Here is an 18,943-nt window from a genome sequence, read left to right as displayed (position 1 = left end):
AGCCGGAGACCACCCCCATCGCCAACTCGCCCCACTATAATCCGTCCACTAGAATCCTCCCTGTTAGACTAAATGAAGTGTGTGGCATGGCAATTAGTCACTAACGATCACGCGAAAGCAACATACTTGATAGCTGCTGCAGCAAACCACGAGTAGTCGCATGTGTGGACATCAGTAGGCAAGTCACCAGTTTTACTAATGCGCTCGTCACTCACCCTCGTTGCTCAAGGTACGGCAAACCTCTAGGGTTTGACCCTCTGCAACTGCTGCCTGGAGAGGCTTTGTCACACTGACCAAGGTAGGTTTGTGTGGCAGTCCCCTACTTTGGGTACCATTTGCCTAGCCTGACATCCATTTGAAATGGCTTCCGACAAGTTTTGCAGGCGAGCTACCAGGTGGCACATGAAGTATGATTCCTAACAAATGAGATAGTGCGCTTGAACTAAGCCATACATACTTCTTTTCCCACGTCCCATGTAGGATGGCAGAAATCCCCTTGTATATTATTACTGCTATCACCTACCCAATAGTCAGCTCCTCTTCCTTTATTTATTTCATAAGACTGCAGGATTCCTTAAGAAGAAAGCTTTTCCAGAAGCACAAAGTACCTTGCAAAGGAAAAGTCTGCACTGTTTAGTCTAGAGAGCTTCACCTGGTGCCCACGCGTTCTGCTTCGCACTTGAATCATGTGCAACAGTGAATCAAACCTGTTTGGGGATTATTAGTTAGTAGATTTGACTAGTTTCAGAATTCATGGAAGAAGCAAAAAACCACATCTTGAAAGATGTCTCAAAAATATAATTTCTTTGTTCACATCATTCACCATCTCCTGGTAGGTCACAATGAACACTGACATGGCAAATGTTCAATTTTTCCAGAGGATCTAATTTTTGGTATAGCTAACTATACTTTGACATGAACTCCAGTGTATTATTGTTACTCTGGTTGGAGCAAAAAAATTTTTTCCATGCTAATTTGCAATTCCCTTATATTATTTACATATTAATAATCAGGTAAGAATACCTTTAAACCGGGTTTAGGGCTCTGTTTACTCTAAGCTTTCTTAACAAACCTAGAGGGCTTCTGTGAGATAGGCACATTGGCAGATGGGTACCTGGGATGGAAAGAAAAGTCAGTGAGCGAGGCCAAGACATGAGGCAGAGCTCACCCTTCTACAGGTGTACTCCAGGGTCCCTGCCCAAACCATTCCAGAAAACGGAACCGAAACGTCCAGATCCAAAGCAAATTTGCAATTTCTAAAACTGACAAGAGCAGCATAGCCAGGAGGTTAATAGTTCAGTCTTGAGGCTCAGTTTTGAACTATCTACAACCAGATGATTAACATGTAGGAATCAGCCAAAAGCCAACTGGAATTTTGTCTGCTAACTGTTCCCGGAAAGCAGAGCAAGTATTCACTGACTTGTGGCGTCCCATGACATTATTTCATATTCTACGGAAGTAAATCAGGTTGTACTAACTGAAATGTCTCCCTTTGAAAGCAGCAGACATGATTTGTATGTTAACTTAACTTTAATTTCCTGTGTAGTTTATACCCAAAGCAGATACCCATAAAGTATGAAGTAAAGACTCTTAACCATTATTAAAAAGAGGACTTGCCAAGTTGAATGGCATTATATTGAATGTATCCTTAAGGGTTATAGCTAGTCTACTTATAATTGGCAAAAGTTAAAGAATGCAAGGTTTACAAAGAGGACATTTCAACTTTTAAGATTATAAGAGATTGTAGAAAAAACATTACCACCTTCATCCTCTCGTATCTTATTTTTTCTGTGAATGGAACCAATGTGCAAGATACATGTAGTATTTTTAAAATAGTGTCCCAGATAAGTGGAAAAATGTTAAGTAAATAGACATGGTAAAATAATCTGCAGTGAGATCTTTTCATAAAACTCCCTCTTTTTAGGATTCCCTTTGCTTCTTCCTTTGAATTCTCTAAAACAGGCAGCTAACGAATCATACACTTCAGGGTTTGGCTTTGTGCTAAATGTGGTTTTGCATTTTGCCGTATTTCAAAAATTTCCTTCTGTTAGAGGAAAATATTGTGGGCAACCACTGGTGTGTTCTCAGATCAGCACAAACCATGTCAAAGAAAGTTGGGGATTTTTTTTCCAAATCTCCTTCCACTGATCTTAGACAGTCATAAACAATGGTGTTTGCTTTAGATTGTAGTCCTACATATCCGCTGTCCCAGTTGTCTCCCTTTGTGGGCACATTTGTATTCTTTTTCGGTCCTACATTATGTCTAATAGAATCCAGTCCCCATGGAATTTCAGCAATCACATTGAGAAATATGCTCGGTTTGCTGCATCTGCTGGGAGATGCCACTGAGGACTCTGCCACATGCGTGGTCCTGGGTGCAGCACGTGCATCAGGCCCTGGGTGGGACCGGAACTCCCAGGAGCGGTGTGCTTCCTGTTCCCTTTCCGATCTGTTGCATAACTTCCTCCCGAGGGCTCTGATGCTGTCAACACAGTAGACACAACGACATCTTGTCTAGCATAATCTTAAGAATCAGTGGTTTTAGGATTTAAAAAAATGAACTGTGTATGTTTATTTCATAAGTACATCTAGTTTTACTGTCACATGCTAAATTTTGCATGCACATTGACCATTTGGAATAATCATTTACTCAATTGTGGACAGATTATTAAGATAGTATTGATTTAGATCAGGTATATTACATTTCCAAAAATCACTGGCCAATAATACCCTTCTGAATATTGCTTTTAGCTGTGTTTTATAACATAGAAGAGCAGTAGGGTCTATTTATTAGCAAATTTGCTCTTTGTTCAGATGCAAAGTCATTCTACCCCCAAACATAAGGAAACCAGTTCCTGTGATATGATTATAAGCCTTCTGGATTTAGAATTACAAAATAGTCACTCAGATTGACTTGTGACTATTTAGTGTAGACTGTAGCCATAATTCTTAAATATGAAATGGGACCTAACACCAGTATGTGAAAATGTTAATGTTGTCTGTGTACAAACACATTTTCTATGCATGTGTCTCTACGTATACAGTATTTGCATAGTAAATTTCTGTGAGTACATGTATTTCGTGTCCCCTTGAATAAGTAGGTTTAAAAGCACTCGTCAAAATGCCGCAAGCATGGATGTGACTGTTCTGTGTATTGTACATATGTGTATATGTGCAGGTGTAAATATCTATATAAACGTACTCTGTATGTGTGGATAGGAATATATTTTTTAAATCGTGCTTATCCAAGAGAGGCGTTTGGGGATCTGCCATCACAGGTGGTAACACTGGTTTGCTGTACGCCAAATGTCCTGACTGCAGATCGCGCACTCCTTACAAGAGGCCCGGAGCTCACAGTAAGGCACACAAGCAGAACAGGCAGCTGTAGCAAACCCACAGCGCCGCTGCCAAAGAAGAAATGACCTTTAGCAATGTAGTCTCAAAAGTAAAATCTGGACACATTCCCTTTAGATCTCTAGGTAAAATTTCAAGTTCATTCTGGATTGCTGAGCTAAATCTTAAAAAGATAAGTTGTTCTATGCAGTCCGCTCTTTTATACACTATTCAGCAACATAATAAAAGTAGTGGATTTTTCTAAGCAAAATTGCAAAAACAAAAAAGCAGGGGAGAAGTTACTTAATTCCTTGGAGGCAGGTGATCCACTTTCCCAGGTAAACATTTTACCTTTGGCAAATGGTATAATTACTTAAAATTGACAGGAATCTCCTTATGATTAAGAATAAAATCTAAAAATTAGGTTTCTGAGCTGAATTCATTGAAAGAAAATTACACACGAGACTTGAGCCCTGACTTTTGTATTGTTCCACCAAGAGGATTGCCAGCTGTGAGCTCAGCTTGGTGTGGAACAGGGCAGGTGACTTTACAGAAGCAATGGATAGTTCACCAGATCACCCAGTCCTTTCTAAAGAGCTCACACATTCTCCTAGATGATCTTAGTCCTTCTGTCTAGCTGAAATGGTTACAATTATGTGATGCTCTGTGTATGAAACTTTAAGTCTATTTTTGAAGTGTGCTAGCATATGCCTTGCTATTTGTGTGTGTGTGTGTGTGTGTGTGTGTGTGTATGTGTGTGTGCGCGCATATATACAAGATATGTGTGAGGGAGCAAGAGTGGAAATGCAAGGAGGAACCCCCTGTTGTCCTCAGACCTTCCCACGCTGGTGTGTTGGTGAGACTTCACTCTGGTGGAGGGATTCACGTGTGACTCAGCTCAAGGTGTCAATTTTTTTTTTTTTTTTTACCTTTACCCTTAAATTCCTTCAACTTTGCTCATTATGTAATGTTTTTAAAATTATGACCCAAATTACTCTGCCCTCTTGCATTGACTACTGCCAATCTGTACAAATTATTTCTCCCAACCGGGAATCCCACCCCGTTAACTCGATTTGTGTTTTATTTCATGTGTGCAGCCTTTGCTTTGCTTGTCTGCGTTCATGCTCTCTCCCTTTTCTGAATCAATTTCCTCGTTTTGCTCTTTTACGAAGTGTACAAAAGCAAATCTTATCTTCTCTGTTGATTCTTTAATTAACATGAGCCAGAATACTTTCCACTGTCTCCTTGACACTTTCAGGATTTCTTACTGCTGATATATGGACTCTGAATGGAATTTGTGAAGCGAATTTCTAAAGACTGTATCATTCTTGAAGGTCACATGTACCTATTGTGAAAATGTGAAGCTGTATTTCTGAACCTGAAATAAATTATAACATTTGAAGGACCTCCTCTTTCCCAATTCTTGCATATCTTGGAATCACATCTATACATTTCAGTAATACCCAAGGCTTTTAACAACTGACAGCTGTTTTGGTCTAGTTGGTTCAGAATTACCAAAGTGGAGAATAAGAACATTTTGCTTTTTGGTCATTAATTTGGGGGAAAAGGAGATTTTTAATTGAAACAAGTTGGGCAAAGGAAAGGCAGGAGAGTGAGATATATTTTTTTTCCTAATTTGAAGAAATTGTTGGAATAGATTGAAGGTCCCAAGCTTTAGACAGTTCCAGTGTATGATATGACATTTGGCAGGAAGCACCGTGACAGTTGCCGTTGTGTGTAGAGCCCGGAGAGTCGAAGGAGGGATGATGCTCTGGCTAAACGTTAGGTCAGCTCAAGGCACTCCCTGCAGCAGGCAATGAGCTCCTGACCACCAGCTGGCCTGCCTGATGGCTCACTGGGCAGAGGGGGGTACCTACCTTCTGACTTCCCTCGTGCTGAGACCGTAGTTCCACCCAGGTGGTCCTAATCAAGCTTCCAGAGAAGAGAGAAGGCTCTCTGCTGTGAATTTTGAGGATGGGTTCTGTATCAGCACACACAGCCGCGGCCTGTGCCGTCCAAATGCAGAGGACAAGAAGGGACAGGCGGGAGGAGCTGTGGCTTATCTTCACTCCACAGTCAGGCGTGTGCTGTGGAGGAGTCAGACAGTGGTGTGGGCCCCCTACCTTGTGGTGATTCCTCGTCTCTTTCCATGATGTAGCTCCCCTGCCTTTAGGGACAGCGTCACCTGGGAGAGGGGTTCTGCGGAGAACCTTGTCGCACACCGTGTTTCAACTGCACGAATCCAAAGTACGCTGACGAGATGTGCAGAAAAGTTTCTAAGGAAGCTTATCAAAAGCTAAGAGCCTTATTTGGCAAAATTCCATTCGCGTTTTTAAAAACAGTTCTGGTATGGTATAAACCTCTGCTTGGTTTGTATTCGAGATTCTGGTTCTTCTGCGGGAATCTTTAAATTTCATGTTCAGAATCGTATCTGGCATTGGGTCAGTTGGCCTCAGCCCGGGCTCCCCCGTACTCCATACTCCGGCATGCCTGGCATCTCAGCTTTTCAGTTATATACGGGTGTTCTTTCACCCTAGGGAGCCTAACAATTGGAACATGTGCAAGAGATAGCAGCTGAAACTACATCCTTCATTCAAAGTTTCCAAAAGTGCGTCCCAAGAGATTTTAAAAGTTTTACACACACATACACCAAGAGAGATCTTTGGTCACATATGCTCTGGGAGACGATGACTACAAGTTAAATGGATTTTTACTGGAAGGAAAAAAAAATATCAGAGCCCATTGTAAATATCCAAGGAAGGGGTGGTGTCTCCATGTTTCTTTTCTAACTGTAAAAGCTTTATTCATAAAACATCTCAGTGAACTAGTGTTCTGAGGTATGTGCTGTAGGAAACACTGCTTCTGTGACTTTAGGCAAGAGAAAAAGTCATTGGGTGTGACTGTCCCAGTATGGATGGCTACCCAAAAAAACTGAGTGACAAAATCAAGTCTAAGGGCCTCAGAAGCTTCCAAGTCAAGACAGTCCTCTTGGACCTCTGGTGCCTAATCACTGTTGTGTCTGAGTCCCTAGAAGGCAGGTCCAGGAAACTTGGAAGCAGACTAGAGATCCATGCGACAAGCCTTAATGAGCCTCACAGAATTCTGACAATTTTCTACCTTATTCTCCCCCATGTTCCACAAAAGAGCAATGTTAAATCAGTCACAGTACCTTCATAAGATTACTGTGAAGGCAGGATCCAGGCTGATTTAAAGTTCAAGATCATCAAAGAAGAATGCCTATCACTTTTGCCTTTCTTTCCTCACCTGCCCAAACCTTCAGGCTCATGCGCTGTCCTGGGATTTAAAGTTACCTAAACAAAGAAAGCAGAAAATGTGAGGTTTTTCACAGAAAAGGAAAAAGCATTCCAGGAATCTTGCCAGAGGAAATGTCACCATCAGACTAATCCACAGCGTTGAGATAGACCAGAGAAAATAATGGGTAATTTGTCATTCTTATTAAAAATTGACTCAAACATAAATTATGCCCATGCTCCATATACAGGTTCTCCTTGATGCTTTGGCCAAACAGTTCTATGAAGTTATTTTTCAGGATGTTTAAGAAAATATAACTTGAAATTATAACCTTGATTAGATTGATTTGCTTATATGGCAAACCCTAGTTTGATGCTTGGCCACTCAGTATCCAGTTTCCATGCTGCCAGGGCGGGGTAGGGGATGGGGGGGAGGGCAACAGTGTGAAAGCAGGGGCACCTCTGTGGCTCTCCATGTAGGAGAGCCCAAATACGCTCAGCTCTTGCATCCAAATAATATATCCAGAATTCTGGAAAAGAGACAGCAAAGACTCATTGCCCAGGTCCAGGATGCAGCTCACTCTGACAGGTCAAGTTCTGTTAACCCTGACAGCATTTTGGCAGTGAGAGGACAGCTAGATGCAAGTGAAGGTAGAAAGGAAGGAGCCCAGGGGATGGGCGTCACTCTGAAATTTGCAGCAAGTATTCCAGCTGTTGGTGAGATGCACTTCAAGACCCCAAGTTTCTGATCCCCACTCTGCACTGGAACACCAGCCAGCTGCCCCAGGCGAGCCTCCTGGCGCTTGCTCCCTGATGCCCCTTCAGCACTGTGGACTTGCTGTTGGGCTTCATGGCTCACCTCCCCACCCTGCTGAGGTCATTAAATGTTCTGAAGCCCCTTCAGAGCCCCAAAATAGTTTGTTTGCTGGGCAGGTGATAAATCTCATTGAGCCTGACAGAAATTCAATTATACTTTCTTCATGAAAGAACCAGGGATACCCATCCTCTGCGCCTCATCAGCAAAAGGCTTACAGACCCCCCCACAGTTGAAAGGTGAGTGCTACTAACAAGCTCTTTGTCACTGAAATGGATGGAGGCCTCAGTATAACCAGCTTACATTGGACCAAAGAAAAATTGGCCTTGGACTTTATCACTGCTCAGAAATAGCCTGGTCAGTTGGACTCTATTATAAACATCTCAGAGAAGATAAAAAAAAAAAACCTTTTTGTTTTGGTTTTGTTTTTATTGACCTCATCACCTCACTCACTGGCGTTTTGTAAATTGAGGTGGAAGCCTTTTGCACCCGGATGAGCAGCCACAGCCAAGTCCCAGGGTGGGGTGTGAGATAGCCCAGAGTTCTCTGGCTTGCTGTAATGTTGACTTCCTTGCCGATTCTGTCAGAAAGAGACATTCTAACAAGTAGACTTCTGCTGGAAGTCAGTGGGAAAGCTCTACTTGGCCTGCTGCTGCTCCACAACAGAGCTGTTTGTTGCAATGTAGAGGTTACGGTGGCTTCAGTTGCTACAAATCACCTTCCCGGCAAGTAGAGGCCAACGTCAAGATGAAGCACAACTCTGACTTCAAAAATCCCTGGTAATGATGAGATGCGGGGCAGGTTAAGGATGTGCAGAAAGATCCAGAAAACCAGATTGACCCAACCCACTTGAGAATAACTCCGAATATGAGTTGCACCTAGCTCTCAGACAGCGGGAAATTTATAAAATCCTGTGGTCACTACTACTCATGTCTCGAGGCTTGATTCCAGGCTATCGTACATCAGGACTCTTCACCTGCAGCAACTCCTTGTTACTAAATCCTTTTCTGTGAGATTAACCCCTGACTTCTTCTGCATCGCGATTGCATAGTTCACTTGATTTCCTGAAACCTTACTATTTCCCTCACTTTAGAAAAAATTTCACCTGCTGTTTTTCTCTATCAAGTGCCTCTGCCCCTGCGGAGATTTCCCAGTATCCATTTAAGTCTTTGGAAATAGCATCACAAAATCAGGACTGGGGATCAAATACACAAGTTATAAAGGTATTTAGCCCAGGTACTCTTTTTAGTTCTCCTAAATATAATTGCATGAATTTGTGGGTCTCTGGTGCAAAACAATAAGATTTTGGATCAGGCGCAATAGCTGGCACCTCGCACGCTGCTCTAGCCGGGGAGAGTTCTGGGAACTGCTAACTTGGCCACGGGATATTCTTACATGTCCCTGCATGTCTGCCTGTTTTCTGTCTGATTTGAATTTGGCTTTTGGGGGGGGTATTTTCGCATGCTGTTATTTTATTTCATAATTTAAACATTGTTTTCTCCCCCTGCATCTGTGTTTTCTTTTTGTTATTTGCTTTGTTTTGTTTTCACTAGGCGACCCCCTCCTGCTGTTCCTGGACGACCATCCTAACCCCCATCATTCATCTCCTTTTGTTTCCAACAACATATCCATCCGTGGTATTTAAAAGTCTTTTGTTTGCACTGTATGTCATATGTACATAAAAACTTTTATTTTTGATCCATGTCTATAATAAAAAATTTTATTCTATATAAAAAATGAAAAGTGTTCTGTTTTTCTAAAGAAGAATTCAAATTAGAATGAGACTTTGTCTCAACAAAAAGCAGGTAAGGTGAAGACTGCACAGTTTGATATTTTAAGAAACGTGATATTTAAGTTGTTGGAACACTGTGATTTAAGATGCTCCTTGCCAGAGAATAATAATTATCTTCAATTGAAATGCCCCTTCAACACAAGAGTAAAAGGATGAAGGAAGATTCTAGGTGCCTAGAGAAGACAAAGACTGAATGATTTTAGTTGCCTCCAAGACTCCCATTATTCTTATGGCACCAAAAATATTTTTTATTTTTATTATTTTTTCTAAACACTCTTAGAGAAGGAGATAAAATATGGAAGATCATAGAAGAAACTGTAGGCCTGAAACACACAACCTCACAAATTCTATTTGGTAAATTCATGGGTAAAGAAACCACATGCAAGTACAAGGTGAGGGATGTTGGGCATCTTGAGATGCTTTTCCATGTCAGTCAAGTACCGGAAAACAGAATCTACACGGTGAGAGGGAAGGAAACAATTTTATGCCTCAGTCCTCAAATGATAATTCTGACATTGAAATTTTAGGCCATTAAAGTGTCCCAAATATTTGTCCAAATAAAATGTTTAATATTAAGACAACACCATCCAACCTGTCAAATACTTAACAGACTTCTCAAAGGTTTTTAATGGAAATAAGAATTTTCTGTTTAAAGACTTAGATGGCCCAGATGAGAATTTAAAAGTAAACTTTCTTGGATGAAATCACTTTTGACATCAAGAGAGTCAAAAAGTCATTCATCCCTGGCATTTATTGCATCTGTGTTTGACCTCATGAGCCCTGGCAAGGAAAGACAGGAGGACGTGTAGGTGGGACCGCCCAGCTGGAAAATGGAGACCCCCTCACTAACTGTGCTCTTGCTCTGGACCTGGAAAATTTTTAGGAGAACTGAATTCTCTACTCAAAAATGTGAAACCAGTTTCTCGGGCTAAAAGTTTCCTATCACATGTTACATCCTATTTACTGTATCTCAGGTTCAGTGGTGACCGGGTAGCATCAGGGTCAAAGTTCAAAGGGTCCAAAGCAAGGCACTTAGCTGACTCCGGTGCATCTGGAGGCACAGCATGCCGTCCCTTGCCTGCCCCACCTCGGTCCAGGTATTTGGTTTTCAATCTGCATTCTTCCTGGGAGGCAGCCCACCAGACGTAGTGCTCACCCCAACACAAGGCATTCCCAGGCTCATTCCTACCACCTCCCTACACAAAAACGGATTGGCAAGGGTACGGGTTTTCCAATTCCTCCTTTTTAAGTGCTTGGTACTTTTACTTTGTCTAAAACTTGGACTGATTTTTCTGCAGTGTTGCCCAGTTCAGATATTTCGACAGTTAAACTGACCTAACGGACCATGAGAAAACTCCAGGCAGAGCAGAACAAAATGATGACCCCCTCAGCCTCCCTTGCTCACATTTTATAGACAAGAAAAGAAAGGGGATCGGGGAGGCGGGAGCAGCCTGCAGTACACTTTATGCTAAGGTTTGTCAACATGTTTGCTGCCAGTAGTGTCCCTGTGCTTCATAGTATGTCCTTCTCCGACCAGGGACTTGGTGTCCCTGTCCTCCACTCCACCCTCTGTATGTGACAGAGAACTGGAACGGTACTGCATTCTTCAGAGTTGATCAGAACTCTGGTCAGGAAGAACTGAACTGTTATACCTTTAAGAAATAAATAATAGTCTCTAAATATTGTCATTCCTGAATTCTCATAATGCCCTAGTCACCAGGAATATCAGTGAAGTTAAAGGATAAAAGTATCTTATAAAATGGGTTAAAAAGTATTTACAGGGGCTGGGGTTGTAGCTCAATGGTAGAGCATTTGTCTCACACGTGGGAGCCACTGGGTTCCATCCTCAGCACTATGTTAAAAAAAAAGAAATAAAGGTATTGTGTCTGTATACAACTAAAATAATATTTAAAAAATAATAAAAAGTAATTACAGCTGAGTGCTATGATCTTTCTGGGAGGACTGTTCCTGACTCCAGCCCTGACACAGCTGTTGAGTTCTAGAGCCATATGACCTACTTGACCTAACAGGCTCATGTTCCAGAACATGGTGATTGTGACTTCTGATGAAGAAAGAAATAATGGAACTCATTCCAGTCAGTCAAAAACCAAATTTCCCTTTCCTAATATAATATATAATGAAAGGCTCTAAACCCACAGGTGTTGGTTCAGGAAAAGGCAAAATTTTATTCAAACCGTGACGTGGTCTGCCAACTTGCTTTGGCTCTCAACCAAGAGGCTTTGGATTTAAGAAGGCAACTCTGGATTCATCTTCCACTGGCAGCAGGGAGGGGGGCTGGTGTTCCCCATTCCATAGCTGGAAAAATCCAGAACATTGAGGAGATGGAGAAGAGGGAACTAAAGGTAGGAAAAACACAATGTCCAGTCCATTCTTCAAGGGACTTCCCTGGTAAGTAAACACGTCTGTGAGCCTTGGGGACTGCTGTCCACACCTTAGAAGTTGGAAACCAGAGCAGGTAGGGAAGGACCTGCTGCTCATAAGAGGCAAGCAGACTTGACTGGGTTTGCAGCACAATGGTCTTTACCTACGGTTTGAAACAATGTCATACTTGCCACATTGTTCTATAACTCAACATTAGGTATGATACAAAAATCTCCTCAGATAACAGATATCGGATTCTTTAGTCCAGTTTCCTGGGGTGCTGAACTAAACCTTCCCAACTACGAATCCACTTTTTTTTTTTTTAATGAAACTCATAGAAATTTAAGATTGTTGGAAAAGAAAGCAATTTCTGTAACTCTCTTACTATGAGAGGCTACACCTGAGTGAATCCACTGAACTTGTGGACAGTAAGCACTGTGCTCCTGTTGAAGGGCAGCCAGCCCTTTATTATTTTTTTAAAATTTATTTATTTTGATTCATTGTAAACGAATGGGGTACAACTTGTTTTGTGTTTATTATTGATGACGTCTTTAAGGCTCCAGGTGACTCACTGGTAAGTCGCAGTATGGCCAACACATTAAGATCAGACCAGGTGCCAGGCAGGTTACTGGAAGAGTCAGGGTGACAAACTGCTTCCTCCACCCTCAGTTCTTAGTCACATTTCTTGCTACTTTACATCAGGCCTGGTTTTTGGCTCTGGTTCACGTGTTCAGTGAAACTCCTGAACATGCCTCTCGAGCAAAAAAAAGAAAAGTTTCACAAACCCCAGGAGGCAAGAGACCCAAGGACCCTGCACAGGGTGACAAAGGAGGCATCGACCCGGGTTCTGCCTCTCAAAACAGCTGCTAACCGGGAGGCGTCTGGAAGCTGCTGTGATACTGCCGAGCCCCCTGGTCCAGGCTCCGCGGGCCCCACGCTCTTCACTCGGGCATATTTCAGAAGGCAGTAGAGGGCAAGTGAGAGAGGACGGTTGCTCTTGCCTGCCTTTTCCCTTTTAAAAGACAAAAATGCTCCCAGCTGCATTCTCAAACGCTTCCTCAGGCCTAAAAGATCTGTACATGTGGCAATTTAAAATCAGCAGGAGGTCCGCAGTGTTCTCCTTACCAGAGTCCAAATGTGACTTGGGCACAGACCCACCTGGAGTGGCCAGTGGTGAGCCAGCTGAGCTTGGGAAAGCAAAGCAGAGCCTCTGAGCCAGTTTTTTCAGGGGCCCCTGGGACCATGCTCCCCTGACCCCCAGCACTGCTGAAATCAGTCTGTTCATCATCCTGCCGGCATCCTGGTCACAGAGCTATAGGGTCAGTCGGTTTAGGGCAGGAAGCCACCGGCTGATCCTGTGACCCGGATGCTTCCCCAGCCCCTTCCTGCTCAACCCTGCAGGCAGGAGGACGCAGGGCCAAGAGGGTTGCAGCCCGTGGGCCACAGTGCTGGCAGTGGCGGCCTCCTGGACCCTCCACCAGCAGTCACTGCAACACCCCTGGAAGGGGAATGCATGCGTTGGGTCTGCTGGCAGTTGCTGCCGTTTCCCAAGGTAAACAAACCGACATGCACGGTTGCTGTGAATTGTGAGAAAAAAAACACAAAAGCCCAACCGTTGGCCAGTGTAACCTAGCTCCCCGACAGGTGCCCTTCCTAGGGCGCTCGGAGCCCTCCCCGTGGCTAAAGGAGTGTGCTGCTCAGGCCACCTTCCACGGACCTTGATGGAACCCTGGCTCTCACCTAAGCTCGCATCGCTTTGCGAGAACTGGGCTTTCCAGAACACCAGGGACACTGCCTGCTGTGGGAAGTCTGCACAGTTCTCCGCAAGTTTGCTTCATTCCCGCCAAAGGGCCATTGTGCAAAGGCACACCACCCAGAAGGGCACGCTCCTCCTGTTAGTGCACTGTCCAAACGTGGTCCTGATGACTCGAGGGGCGGGGAGCCCTCCTCCCAGGCCACGACTCCTTCAAGGTGAAGAGAAGGCCCGGACCCCGCCCGCACGCTCCCACTGAACCCTGGAGCTTCCTCCCAGCAGCCTGAGCTCCTCACGCCTCTCTCTGCTCGGGACCACCCCGTCATCCTCACCTGACTGCTTGCCTCCACTTCCCTGAGACAACTGAAGCCATCAGAAGGGAGCTTCCAGAGTCCCCTGGCCTCATCTACCCACTTACCCACCTCGGCCACACACTCTGTCCCCCGTTGCCCCACGGTGAGCCACCCCTGCCTGTCCACCGTCCCTGCTGCTGGATCCCCCTCCCGCTGGGCTTCTCCCCGCCCCAGTGACTCTCTCCTCGCCCACCGCCAGCTGTTACTCTGTATTTCATCATGTCCATCCGCAGAAGCATGCTACCAGTTTTTATCCTCCACTTTCCTTCCATTTTCTGTACTCTATCCCAGCTCCCCTCGAAGCAAAGCTTCCTGAAAGCTGCCTGTAGCAGCTGCTCCAGTTCCTCTCTGTTCTCCCTGAAACCCGCTGCAGTAGGTTGTTCCCACCACTGCACCACGACCTGCTCTTTTCAAGGACGCCAGTGACCTCCTCCTCTGATATCCAACGGTCAGTTCTGTCTTCGTCCTGCTCGACTTACACTTGGATCTGACCCCAGCTGATCACCTTCTTTGCCATGGTCACTCTCCACCTCACATTCAGGATGCAACTCTTGGTTTCCTCATGCTTCAGTGGTTTACTGTCAGGACCTTTGTTCTCTGGAGTCGTCCATCTCCTCTTGTCTTCCTCGATGACCTCATTCAGTCTCATAGCATCAGGTATCTTTTCCATTACCAACAAATTCCAAGTTTACATCTCCATCCTGTATATTACGCTCAAACGCCAGACTCACATCCTGCTCCCCACCCAACATCTCAGTCTGGATGTCCTCACGACCTCCTGTGCCCCACATGCCCCAAACTGAACTCAAGATTCTCTCCCCAAAACCTCCCAGCCACATTCATTGTCTCTGCTTCCATCTCAGTTGATGGCATATCCACATTTCAATTCACTCAGTCCAAAATCTTCATTTATAACTCTCTCTTCCACATCCTACGTCGACTACATCAGGAAGCCCTGTGGACTTAAATTATATCCAGGATGTGACTGTGTCTCTACTTTCTCTATCATCAGGCTGTTCTGAGCCGCCATCATCTCTTGCCTGGACTAGGGCAAGGGTGTCTCAATGCTCCTTCCAGAATCTACTCTTACCCCACAGTAACCAGAACAAGCCTTTCTCAAAGTGTGTTGGATCATGTCTCTCTTTTTCTCCCCAGCTCTCCAGTGGCTGCAGTCTCAGAGTAGAGGCCAAAGTCCTTCAGGAAGCCTACGATGTCACAGGATGCCAACCCACCTCCCACGTTACCTCTGACCTCACTGCACTGCGGGCATTCCTTGCCAACCCCACACTTCTCAAGCATTCTGTCTCAGGCCTTTTCTGCAGCTCTGGCCTGCCTGGAATGCTCTTCCAGGGTTTCTGGATTATTCCCTCACTTCCTTCCCTCCTTGGTCAAAGGTCATCTCTTCCATGAGGCCTGTCCTGAACTCCTTATGTCTTACTATGCCACTTTTTTCTTTCACAGCATCTCTTACCTTCCATTTGTATTTTTCATCTGCCTCCTCCTGCTAGCACATAAGCTCCACCGGTCGAGGACCTGGAACCTTTTTATTCATAGATATATCCCAAATACATAGAACGATGCGTCATATGATAAATGCTCCATAAACACTTGTTGACTGAATAAACTCCTGAGACCAAACATGCTCAAGCACAAAGGGCAGAAAGTGAGCAGTGGTAGGTCTGAGCGGACACTATTTTGTTGGATGTTGAGGACGAGAACATAGGAATAAAGGGGACGTGGAAGAATTTGACGAAGCATTAAAAGCCAACTGCCTCCCAGCTGGTCTGTAGCCCTTGACGAAATCTAGCTGTCAAAAGAAGAAGAGCTTCATCAGTCCGACCCATCAATCAGCCTGAGCGAAGTTCCTCACCCCCTCGGAGTCGATCTCCTCCACTGTAAACCGGAAAGGATGCCTGTGCCAGGATCACTGTGAGAAGTAAAGACCATCTGTATAACGTGCAAAGCACAGTGCCCGGGGCACACTGGGTGTCTTAGATGTAAGGACTGTTACTTACCAATCCCAGGGTGCTATTTGCTTTCTGAATTTATGGAGACCTCAGACAGTATAGTTATTTCCCAAACCACAATTCAGCAAGACTTTCAATCTCCTACTGAGAATGTCATTCTAACAAGGAATACCAATGATGTCCACAAGATGGCACTGTGTCGCAGACCTGTTTCCCTGGACTCCGTGGGTTTGAAATGTGTCACTGTGTAACTGAGGCCCTCTGCTGACTTTCCATTTTCTTGTTCTGGAGACTGGCTTGTAAGAGGTCAACGAGGCTCCACGAGCATCCTCACAGGTGCAGCGTGTGAATTTGTAAACCCACAGCCGCCTGAAGGCTGTCTCAGGCTTACAGTCCTGGTGCATCCCTGCCACCTGTGTGACCTCCTGCAGATCTGCCATTCCCTTGGCCACGCTAACATGCACGCGCCTTTTAGATATGTGCCGATCGGAAGTCAGCACACCATGGCACACACGGGCCCAAGCTCTCCCTCTCCACGCCTCCCGATGGCAATTTCAACCCTTGGCACCCACGTAAGTCAGCTTTCTGTCGCTGACAAAATACCTGAGATAAAACGTGGAGGAGGAAAGATTTCTTTTTGGTTCAAGAGTCCTGGAGGCTTCAGGCTATGGTGGGCTGGCTCTGGTGCTTTCCAGGCTGTGGCAAGGCCACACATCCTGGCAGAAGCTGCTCATCTCAAGTCAGCCGGGCAGCACAGACAAGGTCAGGGTCTCAGCGCCCCCTTCGGCACGTGTCCCCTAACCTAACTTCCTTCCACTAGGCGCCACCTCCTAAAAGTTCCACCACCTCCCAGTAGTGCCACAGGCTGGGGACGGGCGCTTACACATATGGGCCTTCAGGAGACTGTTAAATTTGGAGATTAAGGACAACACAGCCTCCAGCCTCACTCATACCCTAGAGTGGGGGGTGGGGTGCAGAGAGAAGGGTCGACAGCTCCTTATGCAAGCAGGTTAGGATGTAATTACTGAGACTTCTTCCTGCCACTCCCCCCATACATACATACCATAAAGTTCTTTAGAAATCTAAATCATTAGTATTCTACTTGCACTCCTTCAGCGTGGCTTCAGTTTAAGAGACTGACCAGATCATTGTCTTTAGGAATGAGAAGTTTCCCAGCACTGTCACACCTGGTCACACCAATCGTTTTCTAGGTCAGAATTCCCATGCCAGCAGCAACCCACAGGGCACACACGGGCGAGCCCACCATCCTCACAGAAACTCACGGGCTCAGGATTTCTTAACACAGTCTTAACAAAACACTATGGCTTCTTTTTATTTGCAATTTTTCCAGTTATATTCCTGGCCTCTATGAATTCACGGAGTTACATGCAGAAAAAGTATAAAATTATATTTGCCTTAAACTTACCCTGCTCAAATTTCACAGTGTCTTCTCCCATAAGGCATGCTTTGGTGAAGAAACAAACATTTCTTCTCTCCCTCACAGCTTTTTCTCCCCATGTCCTGGGGATTTAACCAGGGTCTTACACATGCCAGACAAATGCTCTACTACTGGGCCACACCCCAGCCCTACCCTTGGGAAATTTTCTCCTGAGCTTTCCTTCTAGGCTATGTTCCCTTCTGGAATCCACGTTCATAGGGCAGCCTCTGATTTCTACCATTTCTGTGACCTATTTTAATTCCATTACAGCCTAGTTGTGGGGCAACCAATTCCACACAAAGAACACAAGCTCGAAAGCACTGGGTGCTATTTATATCTCAATACCCTACTAAATCTCGCTTGCAGGAGTGAGCTATCGTCCCCGAGGCTGCACAGGAACACCTCCGCCTGCATGCAGAGCCTCAAGCCCCTGGGTTGCCACCTGCTGTTCCCACCAGTAACAGGAAGCGAGCCCACTCAGGCTGAAGGCCTCTGCTCTTCCTCCTCTGTCCATGGCTGCCAATGTCTCTGGAAACCTCATCAGGACGCTCATCCCCAGGCCACTGCCCCCCACCCCATCCAGATCCTCCTTTGTCACCATTTTTCCACAAGAGATCTCCTGGCTCAGCCTCTAGTTCAGTCCATACTTATAAAGTTTTTCAAACAAGTAATTGCTTAGCACATCCCCTCAATTTGCCATCGACTGCAGGGCACAGTAACCCGGCAATGTGGCACTGAGACCTCCGGCCCCGTCCTGGACTCACCCTGTGCTGCTCCCACCTGTGCTTTGGCTCGTGCAGTGCGTTTCCTCTGGCTGGGGATCCTTCTCCCCACAGCCAACATTTCGCCATCCAGATGGGGGTGCTGCCTCTCCCTCATATCTGCCTCCACACCCAATGTGTACAATCTCCAAACTGAGTGAGACCAGGCACTGTGGCGCCCAGTGCCACCCAGCAAGACAGGAAAGAGCTGAAAATGACAGCAGGCACCGTCATTCATCCCACCGAGGAAATATTCTTGACAGTGATTCAAATTCAGGGAACTTTCTGCTGATGTGGATGCAGTTGCATAAACCTGAGTCCCTTCTGTCCATCACCAGTGCTGCTGGGTCTGTGAAAGCAACGTAAGTAACCTCTAGGAAAACTGCCCATTTTTATCCTGAAACACAATATTCATCTGTCTAAAGAAAAAAATCAGAAAAAGAATTTGAGATGACACAGCTGAAGACACTAGTTCAAAATCCTGTTCAATTCATTTTTGAAAAATCTTAGGTTAAGAAAAATAGAAATAGTTCTTCTTAGGATAACACCTTCCTGATGAAAATTCTGAATTGATTCCAGCTGTGAGGGGGCAGTACAGGAACTTCCAGGGAACCAGCTCTTCTGCAGGCACCTGATGCGCTTTGCACCTGGCCTCTGTCCTGTTTCCCTGCACATCAACTTAGTAACAGTAACACAAGCAGAGCATCCCTTACACCAAATGCTTGGGACTAGAAATGCGTTGGGTTCTGATATTTTCACAGTTTGGACTATTAACATAAGTAAGTTCTTGGAATGGGACCCAAGTCTAAACATGAAATTAGTCTCACGTACCCCTTATACACGTAGCCTAAAGGCCATCTTGTACATTTTAAAATAATTTTGCATGTGAAACAGTTTCACATGTGAGACTGTTTAAATGACACCACTGCTCGTATTTCCAATTACAGGTAAACTTCCCTCCAGCCCCCTTTGTGCATTATGACAATCTCACTCTCCCTTAGTGTAGTGCACATGCCTCATTAAAAACTAAGTAGAAACTCTGAGTCCAGGTTAATGACCACTTCTGTGATCTTGGGCAACAAATCTGGACAGTATCCCA

The 18,943-nt window shown here is 45.0% G+C and overlaps 1 protein-coding gene across 1 annotated transcript in view; it reads left to right on the top strand.

Moving 5' to 3' along the window:
- DNM3 (dynamin 3) overlaps positions 1-4,739 on the top strand; it is a 449,604-nt gene extending 444,865 nt beyond the window's left edge. Inside the window, 1 exon segment of the mRNA XM_079106450.1 lies at positions 3-4,739. Coding sequence (XP_078962576.1) covers positions 3-72 — 70 coding nt within the window. The 3' untranslated portion in view covers positions 73-4,739.
- Positions 4,740-18,943: the final 14,204 nt, after the last annotated feature.

This window comes from Sciurus vulgaris (genome assembly GCF_902686455.1).
Source record: "Sciurus vulgaris genome assembly, chromosome: 12".
In the NCBI taxonomy this organism is placed as follows: domain Eukaryota; kingdom Metazoa; phylum Chordata; class Mammalia; order Rodentia; family Sciuridae; genus Sciurus; species Sciurus vulgaris.
Note: the sequence above shows the minus strand (reverse complement) of the source record. Positions and strands in the feature narration are given on the sequence as shown.